General features: G+C 47.1%; 1 protein-coding gene and 1 long non-coding RNA gene across 4 annotated transcripts in view; both read right to left on the bottom strand.

Annotated features, from left to right (window-relative positions):
• PLEKHD1 (pleckstrin homology and coiled-coil domain containing D1) overlaps nucleotides 1-3,913 on the bottom strand; it is a 62,227-nt gene extending 58,314 nt beyond the window's left edge. For 2 of the 3 annotated variants that reach the window (XR_005597313.1, XM_039533231.1), the window contains exon 1: nucleotides 2,781-3,913. Coding sequence is in view for 1 of the 3 variants with exons in the window: in XM_039533231.1 (XP_039389165.1) it covers nucleotides 2,781-2,929 (149 nt within the window). In the remaining 2 variants the exon portion in view is untranslated. The remainder of the gene's footprint in view (nucleotides 1-2,780) is intronic. The other variant, XR_005597312.1, reaches the window with a different exon arrangement.
• A 1,407-nt stretch (nucleotides 3,914-5,320) lies between these two features.
• On the bottom strand, nucleotides 5,321-11,501 carry LOC120402827. Its single transcript, XR_005597314.1, has 3 exons — nucleotides 11,427-11,501; nucleotides 6,444-6,669; nucleotides 5,321-5,513 (listed from the first exon to the last, which is right to left on the bottom strand). It is a non-coding gene; the product is annotated as an uncharacterized LOC120402827 (long non-coding RNA).
• Between the last annotated feature and the right edge of the window lie 912 nt (nucleotides 11,502-12,413).

Below are 12,413 nucleotides of genomic sequence, written 5' to 3' on the forward strand. Positions count from 1 at the left end.
CAGAACTTGAAAGCCTCAGCAAGTTTATGTCCCATTTTCTTCCAGCGGTCCCTCTGATTTTCCTTCCCCTGCTCAAACTCTTTTTGTCTTCCAGGACCCAAGTGCCACTCCATTTCTGCTTTTCTTCCAGACCCCTTGCTTTCAAGACCCCTGTAACCTCTTGGTCCTGTGCCCCAGCCTTCCATATGCTTCGCTTCCAGGCTTCTCCCTTTCCTTCCTAGGGTATATCTTCACTGCACAGTCAGTCCAGGCTCTTATGCAGGTTCTAGCCCCAACCCCCCTACCAACCACACAGCAAACCGTCTGACCCAGGTTCAGCAGTCCTTTAAGACTGGGCTAGCTTACTCGGCTGGGTGGAGTGGGATGTTAAAGTCTGGGATTCACTTTCATTCACTGGAACCCACCCACTTTGCAGTGAGGATGTAGGCAAAAAAATCACCCAAATGCTGACAGTTCTCCAACGCCTTCCCACAATTCTCTGCAGAGGACAACATTTCTCCTGCAGTTGACGTAACTGACTGGAAAGAATCCTAGAGCATCTCAGTGCAAAGAACCAGGGGCTATGCCCACGGACACACATGGATAAGTACAGAAACGTTAGGACACAGCAATGCAAGTAGGGCTTTGCAATGGGGGCACTTGCCCCAGGCTAAGCGAACCTGGGTGCTCAGACCTAGGGTGACAATCGCCCAAGCTAACTGCTGTGAAGACATACCCTCATGCATCTCCCCATTCTCTTCATGTCTCCTGGTTTCCTCTTGTTCCCTTTCACCATTTACCCAACCTCCTGACTTCGGAATACCCCATCAATTCCTTTCCTTCCAAGCCCCAAACCCTTCCCATTTCTTTTCTCCCAGGGCACCTGATAGTTCCAGTTGCAGCAAACATTCCATCCCATCCCATCGCTGTCTCCTGAGTGTCTCCCCCACCTCTTGCCACCTGCGATCACTAAAATATTTACAACTCTCTGCCGAAGGGGGTGACTTCTAGGAATAGAACCGTGTTAAATAAATAATGACTCAAATGTCAGATAGAGTTGGACAGTTTGGTTGAAAGAGCTTCTGATTGAGAGGAAATGAGTGGGTTAAGGACTCCTTTTAATCTGCCTTGGAGGAGATCTTGCCCTTGGTTATTCTCTCTTGCTGGGAAAGCACCAATCCTTGGCTCCTTTCAGTAGCACAATCACATTTGTTTTGAAACATAATTCATGTAACAAATGTTTGTCGGCTAAGCTGTGGTTACTTACCACAAATCACCTCCCAGAAAATAACACCTCAGTTTGCAGAAAAAAATTGCAGTACACACAAAGGGGAGGGAGGGGGGAGAGAATCAACATTGACACGTGAAGCCACCTCTCTGACAATGTCAAATTATTTTTCTGATAACATTTCTATATATTTTCATGGGTTGGACTGCAGTTACAGCACAGAACCAGGAGTCAGGAGATCTGAATTCTATTTGCTGGCTCCGTCGCAGTCTTCTTGTGTGGCCTTGTGCAAAAGACTTAACCACTGTGTGCCTCAGTTTCCCCAGCTGTAAAATAGGACTAGATAAATAATAACTCTGCCTTTTACAGTGGGGGCAAAGCCCCTTTCTGGGGAAGAACTGTTATCTCCTTTTTACAGAAGGGGAAGCTGAAACTCAGAGAGGTTAAGTCACTTGCATAAGACCACAAAGCAAATCACTGACAGGAGCAGGAGAGAAATACAGGTCTCCTGACTGCTAGGTCAAGCTCTGAACTGTTAGACCACAATTTGGACTGATAATGGTATTTCTCTGCTTCTCGGGGTGTTGAAAGGTTTAATCCATTCGAGTGTGTAACGTATTGAGAGCCTTAATGGAAGGTGCATTAGAAGTGTGAAGTATTATAAGAAGAGAATATATATGTAAATAGTCACTTTTTGTTGCTTGAGGGCCACTGGAAATTTTTTTAAAATGTAGTGAAACTTACACTGAAATAACACCATGGCTGGGACCTTGGATATCTTTAAGCAAAGAACCACCCACTGCTTCTGTTGTAAAGTACATACTTTTACCCAGAGACTAAGTAACAAAGGTATAGCCCCCTACAAACTTCCTGATCATCAGTATGCAACACACCATGCCAACTTTATAGCAACAGTGGGGATAGAACTCGTACTCTCCATCTCCAGAAGCAGAAGGAGAATCTCTTTGTGCGGTTAGCAGTACAGCACCTATGACACGGAGTGAAGCAGTTCTGATTCCATCCCCCAGAAGGCAGCAGTACACATACACACTAGCCAAGTATCTCAAGGAGCTTTACAAACACTAATGAATCAAGCCTCACAACTCCAGGACAAGGTAGACAAGCAACCTCAGCCGCTGTCACACAATTATCACCCTGTAACATTCAGAACCAGTTCCAATGCTGAAGTGATGCGTACATGGCACAGGGGTTAAGCAGAGCTAGAAGGAAACCGGCTGAGATGCCCTGTGTGTACAGCAGTCTCAGAATGGGGGAGCTGTCCCCAGAGGTTCACACTGCTAATCTAACCCCTGCCTTTGAGTCCTCCCCATCCCACTTGGAACTTGCCTTTGTATCCTTCCCTGCTCACCCAATGGCTCTTTCAGAGGTTCACCCAAACCCATCTAATTGAACACCTGCTGTTTTATCCTCTCTGTCCCAGCTTGTCAACCCCTCAGAGGGTCTAGCTGCATATCTAGCCCTCCCCTCCCCACTTGAACTTTGCATTTTCCCCTGACCAGACAGGGAGTCCCACAGTGACTGCACCTCACCACCGCCAAAACCTGCATCTTACCTCCTGGACCATTTGGCAGACTGCCTCCCAAAGGGTCTCTTCCAGAGCACGCCATACAGCTGCACTTTGGTGCTGATATCCAAGACATCCGAGTCTGCCTGTTCCATGGACGGAGAAGGGGAGACAGAGTTGGATTTTGAAGTGAACATCGTAGACGGATTTTATTCTAACTCTCCCCCTGTGCCTGGCAGCTCAGGGAATCCGATTAAATGCAACGACCCAGAAGGACATCACCAGCCACTGCAACAGAGAGACAGAGGCTATGGTTTAAATCAATAACAGGACTGCTCAGTGCTCAGGCAATAATTCTCCCCCTGATGCAGAGATGATGAAAGTATCTTCATTTCGTATCACTTTGTGATGCATTACAGAGAGCGCAAAGGTCCCAGCCCATGAGTCAGAGGGCTGAATGGAGCCACAGACCAGGAATACAGAGAGAGAGAGAGAGAGAGAGAGTGCACACTCAGAAATAATGCAGCAAGCCTAATTATCTGTGTGAGAGCCAGGGTGTAAGGATGGTTATTACCCTGAACACTCAGGAGTCCCAGAGTGTCAGAGGGGACAGTCTGCAAATTGCCAGGCTTGTTTCTGTGACACATGCCCCCAAAGTCTTGTGCCTGCTCATGAGTTCTTCTGATTGGCTTGTGGGGCAAGGTGAGCAGAGTGGGTGTGAATCAGTGAGCTCCAATCAGACTTCCTCATCTATTTGGAGAGCTTTCCTTTCTGGAAGCCAGTGGGTAGGGTTCACATGCTCACTCTGGTTTGAACGGGTATTGTCCGTGACACCAGTCTCATTCTTCCTTAAAGGGCCATTGCCGGCAATAAAATATATTACACAACTCGACAATTCCAGCTCTGGGACTTGGAACACATTACTCCTTCTGCTGCTCCAAGGCGAGCTTCACCACTCCATTCATCTCCTCTGACTCCATCGCCAAGGAACAGCTCCCCAGCCATCGCCCACCCCATGCAAAGTCCCTCCAAGAGACACTTCTTCCCCAATTCTCACAAGAAACCACAGAATAATGTTGTTCCAAGTTCCTGCATCCTGCCTTCTCTGTCTGTCTCTGACATCGTTCGATCTTTCTTGCCTTGGTTTTGTCTTGCCCAGTGCTGAGAGCACATTGATGGCAGCATCTAACAAATGATAAAGACAAGAAGTTAGAAGTATTATATTAATAATAAGTTTTGTGCACGGGTAAATCAAGAGTGAAAGCTGGTGAGATCTAGAAGGGGTAGGCAAACCCAACATGCTGTTCCTATTCTCTCTACATTGAGTCCTTCTGTTGCATTACTTTACATCTCTCTCTAGACCTGCCCCTGAGCAGTGCCAAGAACATGCCGCTCCAGCTGCAGTCAGTGGGAGCTTTGAGTGCTCAGCTCCCCTCAGGATCAGGCCCACAATGAGGTGTGTGTAGACCGCTAAAAACCAAGGCAGGCCCTGCCTCCTGTGCATCCTTTGCCTGTGCTGGGTGCCTCTGGGTCACTGTGGAGCAGGCAACCACATCACTCAGGTGGGCTGCTACATTGACTGCACCTGAAATGTGGAGCCCTGAGCAACTCTTCAGGATGCTGTTCTGAAAAGAAGTGATTGCTTGTTCTGGGGTGGGGGTCTGGGAGGAAAACAGGGAGAAGTTCAGTTGGAATCATACTGCGTGCAGGATAAATAAGAATACTGGGCCCAAAACGTCCACTTTTAGTTACCCGTGCTCCACTGAAATCAACTCACACAAGGACCACTCGCATGAGTAAGGGTTTGAAGGATCAGCCCTCAAAATAGGATTGGTATCAGTGAGGGAAAGAAGGGTTGCCAACTTTCTAACTGCACAAAATCAAACACTCTTCCCCTGCCCCTTCCCCGAGGCCCCACCCCTCACTCACTCCAGCTTCCCTCCCTCCACCACTCGCTCTCCCCCACCCTCACACACTTTCACTGGGCTGGGGCAGGGGGCTGGACTATGGGAAGGGGTGAAGGCTCCAGCTGGGTGGGGAAAGAAATGAGGGATTCAGAGTGTGGGAGGGGATGAGGGCTCTCGCTGGGGGTGTGGGCTCTGGGGATGAGAGGTTGGGGATACAGATGGGGGCTCCAGGCTGTGGCCAAGGGGTTTGGAATGCAGGAGAGGGATCAGGATTAGGGCAGGGGGTTGAGGTGCAGGAAGAGATTCAGGGTGCAGGCTCCAGGAGGGAGTTTGGGTGCAGAAGGGGGCTCAGGGTTGGTGCAGGGGGTTGGGCTGTGGGTGGGAGGTGCAGGATCAGGGAGGAAGTTAGGGTGTGGGCAGGTGCGGCTCCAGGACCCAGCATGCCAAGCGCGTGCTTGGGGGCATGCCACGGGGGGCGCTGTGCCGGTCACCGGGAGGGCGGCAGGCGTGCCTGCGGAGGGTCTGCTGGTCCTGCGGCTCTGGTGGAGCATCTGCGGGCACGCCTGGCTAAATGGCTAGAGCCGCCCCTGGGCGTGGGAGGGGTTCCAACCTGGGGCAAGGAGTTGGGGTGCAGGAGGGAGCTCAGAGTGCAGGCTCCAGCCAGGCAGCACTTGCCTCAGGCAGCTCCCGGTCGGTGGCACAGTGCGGCTAAGGCAGGTTCCCTGCCTGCCCTGGTTCCATGCAGCTCCCACAAGTGGCAGGCATGTCTGGCCCGTAGGCGGAGACATGGCCAGGAGGCTCTGCACACTGCCCACAGGCACCGCCCTCACTGCTCCCCTTTGCCATGTTCCTAGGTAGAACAGACTGAGATAGCCTTTGGGAAAGACAGGCAAGGATGTAGACCAGTTATTGTTTTAAGATCTGTTTTATCTGAAATTCTTTTGTTCTAAATACTTTGCTTGAAGGAAATATTGCTTTAAGGTTACCACTGTCATTGCTCCCAGAGGAGACAGACTGCAGGTGCTGAAGATAAGTCAGATCTCCTGATGTAGGGCAGGAAGTAAAAAGGTATATGGTGTGAAACTCAAACAACATGGGCAATTTTAGACAAGAAGAATTTATTTTCTCAAACTGGGAATGTGGTCAGCACAAGGGAGTTAAAACTATATTCTTAAAAAGAGAAAGTTTCCTGGGGTCATTTAATGACCACAAGTACTCAAGACTTTGGTTTTTATACTTCAGGATCAGCTGATAGCACATCCAACAGCACTGACTGCATATGTAATGGGTTTGGAGACAGCAATACGCTAACATCATGTAGAGTACCTCAGCGTACCTTTCTGCTGTGGTATTTAGCCTTATCGGGACTTAATACATTATGCAGAGTTAAATCTCCAATAGGAGAGTGACACAATACACCTCTACCCCAATATAACGCTGTCCTCGGGAGCCAAAAAAATCTTACCACGTTATAGGTGAAGCCACATTATATCGAACTTGCTTTGATCCGCCGGAGCATGGAGCTCCGCCCCCCCCGGAGCGCTGCTTTACCGCGTTATATCCAAATTCGTGTTATATTGGGTTGCATTATATCGGGGTAGAGGTGTACTTCTAAAGGAAATATTTACTAAATATCGATCTGTGAATACATATGTTTACTTATTCCCCTTGAAACCACTAGGAATATGGTCACTAACAACTCTTTAAGGATAACACTTTTGAGGGAGTTTCCCCAAGTTTTAGTACTTGTTACTGTCACAACTGCAAATACCAAATATAATTATGCGCATACACACAAACTCACAAATATATTCCCTTAGGGCTCTTCTCCGGGAGGATTTACACTTCTCAGTCATTGTGGGATGGTGTCCTGATTCTCTGTAGGGACTGTAACCTCCTTAAAGTCCAGGAAACAGGCTATGGTCTCTCACATTCTGCTTCAAACTCCCGATGTGGCTCTGCAATGGCAATCGTAACTTGCAGTCTGCAGCATTTCTAGTCCTCTTCTTCTCCAGTGGGGTGAAGGGAGCCTACAATTTAAATCCAACAAATTGGCAAAATCCCTGGAATACAACCCTTGTAGCAGACCCTTCCGGGCCTTGTGCTGCTCCACCCCTGAGTCTCCTACACTGGCTTCCCCTCCTTCTATATATAAACCCCTCCCCTTGAGTTCCCACTGGTTCCACACTCAGAGTGACTCAGGGTGTGTCCTGCCAGGCTGCTTTCCCTCAATGGGAATCACATAAATAGCTTTAAACAGCTGATGAGCCTGCCTACTGCCCACCACACCTGCTTTCTGTATTATTCTGCCCCATCTGGCACTGGCAAGTCTATAGGCAGACAGGGTCCCCAGAACAAACACAGGAACTATGTATCCTCTCCACTGTTTCTTCCCTTATTTACACCACTAAATGCTGCAATGCAAGCATGTAGGTTACCCATGCACCACACTAGGGCATTACTTCACTATTGCACCAGAGGGAAGAACATTACCTACCAAATCACAGGACTGGCATTTGCCTTAGAGCTCTCCCATTCAAGTTTTACCCAACCTCAATCCTGCTTGTACGACATAGAAGTAGTAATAGCTACCAAACCTGTCAACTATTCAGCATTTTGACTGGTACAATACATTGTGTCATGTTTGTTACGTTAATTAGAATATTGTATTCTTGCTGGTGAAATGCACTTGAAAATAAACGCACACTTTCCTGTGCTATAAAGTGTATCAGTGATTATTACTAACCCATCAGACAGTGTAAAAACAGCAAACAAAACAAAACATGATCCACACATGCATCTGGTCTTGTTGGAATTCCACAGACTCCAGGTGTCTGAAAGTGCAAACTAAACTCCAGGCAGACATGGAGGGGAAAAGTAGTCTGTCTAGGTTCTTTGCTGGCCCAGATCACTGGGACTATGGTTTTGGATACTAGATCTCCCTACACACGGAAATTAGTATTGATGAGGCTCTACGTGGTAGGACTGTTCATGCTCACAAGCACAACAATATTCTTCAAAATTGCTCTTTTCTCTTGTATTACTAGCTGAGGTCTGAGATCTTCAGCATTTTCAACTTACTGGGCGACCTCTCTGGAAGAGAGGTCTGACTTCCTTTCGTAACTCCTAGCAATACTGAGTGACGTTAGCAGGCTGTATGCAGTCACAGATTTGTATTTTTGCAAGTCAACAGTGGGCACTGAGTACATGTCTGCTATAGAGTGAAGTCACTGGCTTGGTGATCAGATTGAAATCTAGGGCAACGACAAATCATTTTGGCAAGTTAGGGACCATTTGACATGGTGTGTGTGTGTGTATTTTCACTGGCATGACCAGCTAATGAAAACTGAACTGTGAAAGGTAGGGAGTTGGATTCAGATAAGACCCCATAAATGTTTGGGCTTGAAACAAATAATTCCTTTTCCCTTGTGAGCAAGAACTAAAATGAGAGCCGCATGTCACCTACCACTTCCACATTTCTGCTCCCTGCATCTAGCAGAGAAGACAGCACAGAGAAAAGGAAAAATTGAAAACGTTAACCAAACTTTTTCAAGTCTCAGATACAACACTCATTTCAAGATTTAGCAGGTGGTACATGTCCATCTGAGGCCTTGTCTATACTAGAAAGGGTTTGCTAGTATAGCTATATTGGCAAACCCTCCTAGTGGGGACACGGATTGGCACTTTTGCCAATATAACTGTGTCCACACTATGACTTTTGCTGGCATAGTAAAATTGCTTAGGGGATGATTTTCCCCCCATACTTCTAACTCGCAAAACTATGCTGGCAAAACTTTTAAGAGCAGATTCATTCTGCCCTGACTCAGGCCTAATATCCTGTCACGGTGGGGCCACTCCTCTGCTGGAGAAGCTGTCTTTCAGATGAAAGATTAAGCTAAAATCTTTCGCTAACTGTAGTCAGTAAAGATTCCACGACACTCTCTGTAGGAGACAGGGTGTTACCTCCATTATTCTGCCCAATGTTGCAAAGGTGCATTGCCTATACAGGAAACTGTATTCTACTGATCTCTGGGCTTGTGCCACAAACTTTAGATTTGGATCTGAGCTGCCACAAAGTCAAAAAGGGTTCAGATCTGGTGTTTCAGTTTGGATTCATCTTCCTAGTTTCAACTGGATGTTGTGGCTGTTTCCACACTAGGGAACCACAGCAATTGAACAGTTTAAGGAAATAAACGGAGACACCTACCATATATTTGGTGCTACAAATATAGTTTTTTTAAAAAAAATAGAAGCAGCAGCAGCCCAGTCCCCATTTGATGTGAAAGTTACCTATTTATTTCTGAAAGTTACTTTCCAGGCGTTCAAGTGCTTAGCTCTGTGCAGAGGGTGTTTTAAAATGGGGGGAAGGCAGCATGCTGCCAATCCATCCACTCCCATGGATAGATGGAGTTTATTCTGCACACCATTATTAATTTTTAATACCTTGGATGGGAAGAAAAAAAAACCAGCTGCCCTGCAGAGCTCAGGGCGGAAGGTTATTCAGCAAATAGTCATAAAAATAAAAAGCCTTTGGCAATGCATTCTGGACCCAACACACAGATTGGCACAGTTACAGCCCCATCTGACATCTTCCTCTGGTGATAACATATGGACTGTGTGATGTTCTGTACCTTATGAGAACACCCTGCACCCCATGATCATCCTTATAAAATGATTGTGTGGTATCCAATGCAAAGTTCGTCATGTCGGGTGTCTTCAGAAGACTCATGATGCACTGAACATTGTTGTTATAGTAATGTTATAGGTTGTAATTTCATGTATATAGGTATGAGGCAGAAAATATGTCCTCATGGCTAAACAAACCCAGATTTGCCAAAATCTCCCCGTATACTGGACACTGCAAGACGGAGGTTCCTAGGGTTGTGTCTGGGACCAGAGATATTGGCTAGTGTCATTCGGTTGCACAATCCAAAGAGCAGCTTACATGCCAGAGGCTGTGTGTGAACAGCCCAGGAGTGGGGGTTCTCACAGCAGAGCAGGGTAAGGCTGGCTCCCAGAGTCAAGGATTGAAAAAAAATTGCTCTGTGGAAGATACCTCCAAATTCTCATAAGAGGCTTTTCCTCATCGCATTTCAAATGCCACAAAATGAACTGTATCTAGACTACTAGGCTTTCTAACAAGCACACTGTTAAACGTGGTTTTTCCCTTAATGCGGATATGTTCCAAAATGTTAGCTGGTTGTCACACTGTTCCCTCTTCATGTCACCTTTACGGTAGTGGAGTCCAGAGAACCAGTGACAGAAGCCTGGAGGACCAATGCTTGACAATCACTTCTTTAGAGTACCTGTATCAAATTGCCAGAGACTAGTCCCCTTGCTCATGACAGGGGCTCTTATTCACAGCTCATTCGCGATAGCATCTGTTCGGCTTTGTCTTACAGTCCCTTTGGCCCTGATGCCACAGAACATCCTACCCTCCAAAAAAAAAAAAAAACCATTGAGGCACCATGTAACCAGATAGGCCTGGGTCATCATCTCCTCCTACAGTAAAATCCTCAGCTGGGGACTTTGATAGGAAATCTCAGTGAAAATCCCCTCCTAGAGATTCTAATTTTGTCCTGCTGATTAGCAAAATGCTTTCTTCTCCCCCTCCCCCAAAGAAAAGGCTGTGGACTCTGTCCACATCCATAAACCTGGTGGATCCCCTGAGATCTGTGAGAGGCTAGGGCCATCTGCAGGAAGGCCTTCCCCCCACTTCCTGGAAACACCACTCCAAACACCACTGCCCGCAACTTCCCCAGGCTGGGAGGGAGGCAGAGGAACACTGTGGAAATGACAACACAGCCTGGAGCCCGGCTCTCCCTTCTCATGTCTCCCCCTCAGTATGGACACAGGATGGACTAGTGGAGAGCCTTCTCCAGTGGCCACAGGGGAGGATGGTGCTGTGGAAAGTGAGGAGATCTCTGTGCAAAGGGTCTGCTCCATCATGCACAATTCAAGGCAAGGAGGGCATGATCTGGTCAGCAGATTTTTTTAAATTTGTGGGAAATGTGTTCCAGTAATCAGAGCACTCCATCTTGGGGATGAGTAGTGAACAACAGCACACAAGAGAAAAAAAAGCCCAAGGACAAATCTTTAAAATGATGATCATGATTGTTACATTTTCTACTGAGCAAGTACACCATGTACATTGTAATTTTCTTTCCTACAGCATTTAATTTTACCCAAACTTCCTATGCTTGCGGTTAATGCTATTCCACCCTCCTCCAGGCATTACAGCAGCATCAGCAACAGTAGCAGGCACAAAAGGAAACTGATTGAACAGGATAAACAGAACTGGGGTAATAACTTTAGTGAACACCAGTGGAAGCATTCTATAGAAAGAATACACAAGTCATAATGTTCCAAAAGCTACCTGGAGCCCAGCAACGAACTGCCAGAGGCTTTCCTATCCCATGCTGTCTTGGAGACCAGAATGCTCCAGGATCTAATGAATAAACCATAAAGGTAAGCTTGCTATTCATAGCAGCCATTTATTTAGAAGAGCATGAGTATTAGAGGCATCTACTGCTGATTCAAGCCTGTTGTTCATTTCCAGTCCAGCTTTCCTTTCAGAAGATGGACGGCCTTACAGTGAAGGCACTAACTCAGGGCTCAGTAAATCTGGGTTCAATTCCCAGCTTTACCATAGAGACTGTGTGTATGACCTACAACAAGTCACTTAATCTCTCTGTGCCTCGGTTCCCTGTCTATACAATGGGAATTAAAATACTTCCTTAGTCCCCAGGAGTGCTGTGCGAATAAATTCATCAGTGTGTTGGATTACCTCAGACACTGTTTTGCAAAATGTCATGGCTTCCACCTTCCAGGGTTTTCTTGCAGGACAACTGCTAGATCATGAGGTTTTTGATAGTGAATGTCATTACACAATTACATGATGTCACACTGTGACAAGTATGTCATCAGATTCCATTTGGGATTTTTTAAACATCTGAGAAGTTAGTCTTGCAGCATCTGAGGGCATGTCTACACTGGCAGAGTTACAGCACCGGGAGTTACAGCGTCACTCAGAGGGCACTAAAGGAAAACCATTGTTGTGTGTTCACACTGTCAGCTGCCTGCGCAATAGCATGTTCACACTTGCGGCACTTGCAGCACTATTCAGAACGGTGCACTCTGGGTAGCTATCCCACAGAGCATCTCTTCCTCTTCTGCCGCTAAGACTTGTGGGAAGGCAGATGAGGGTTGGGGACATCCTGAGTCCTATCCCAATGCCCCATGATGTGATGCTTCGCATCCCAGCAGTCCTGTGCTTCTGTCTGCATTTGACGCCATCTTTCAATGGTTTGTGTACTCTTTCAGGCTGCAGGAATGGATCCCGAACTGTTGACCAGTATGCTGCTTGCTCTGACCAACACATCATGGGTGGCAGTGGAGTTATTCCTTAAACTACAAAGGCAAGAGGAGTGCAACATTGATCTCACCACACATACTAGCTACGACATGAGATTGCTTGTGGCATTTGCGGATGTGCTGACCACAATGGAACACCGCTTTTGGGCTCAGGTGGGATCACATTGTGATGCACATCTGGGATGATGAGCAGTGGCTGCAGAACTTCTGGACGAGGAAAGCCACATTCATGGGACTGTGTGATGAGCTCGCCCCAGCCCTGCGGCACAAGGACACGAAAATGAGAGCTGCCCTGCCATTGGAGAAGTGGGTGGTGGTTGCACTGTGGAAGCTCGCTACTCCGGACTGCTACTGATCGGTCGCTAACTAGTTCAGAATGGGAAAGTCAACCGTTGGACTC

The sequence above is a fragment of the Mauremys reevesii genome, linkage group 4 (assembly GCF_016161935.1).
Source record: "Mauremys reevesii isolate NIE-2019 linkage group 4, ASM1616193v1, whole genome shotgun sequence".
In the NCBI taxonomy this organism is placed as follows: domain Eukaryota; kingdom Metazoa; phylum Chordata; order Testudines; family Geoemydidae; genus Mauremys; species Mauremys reevesii.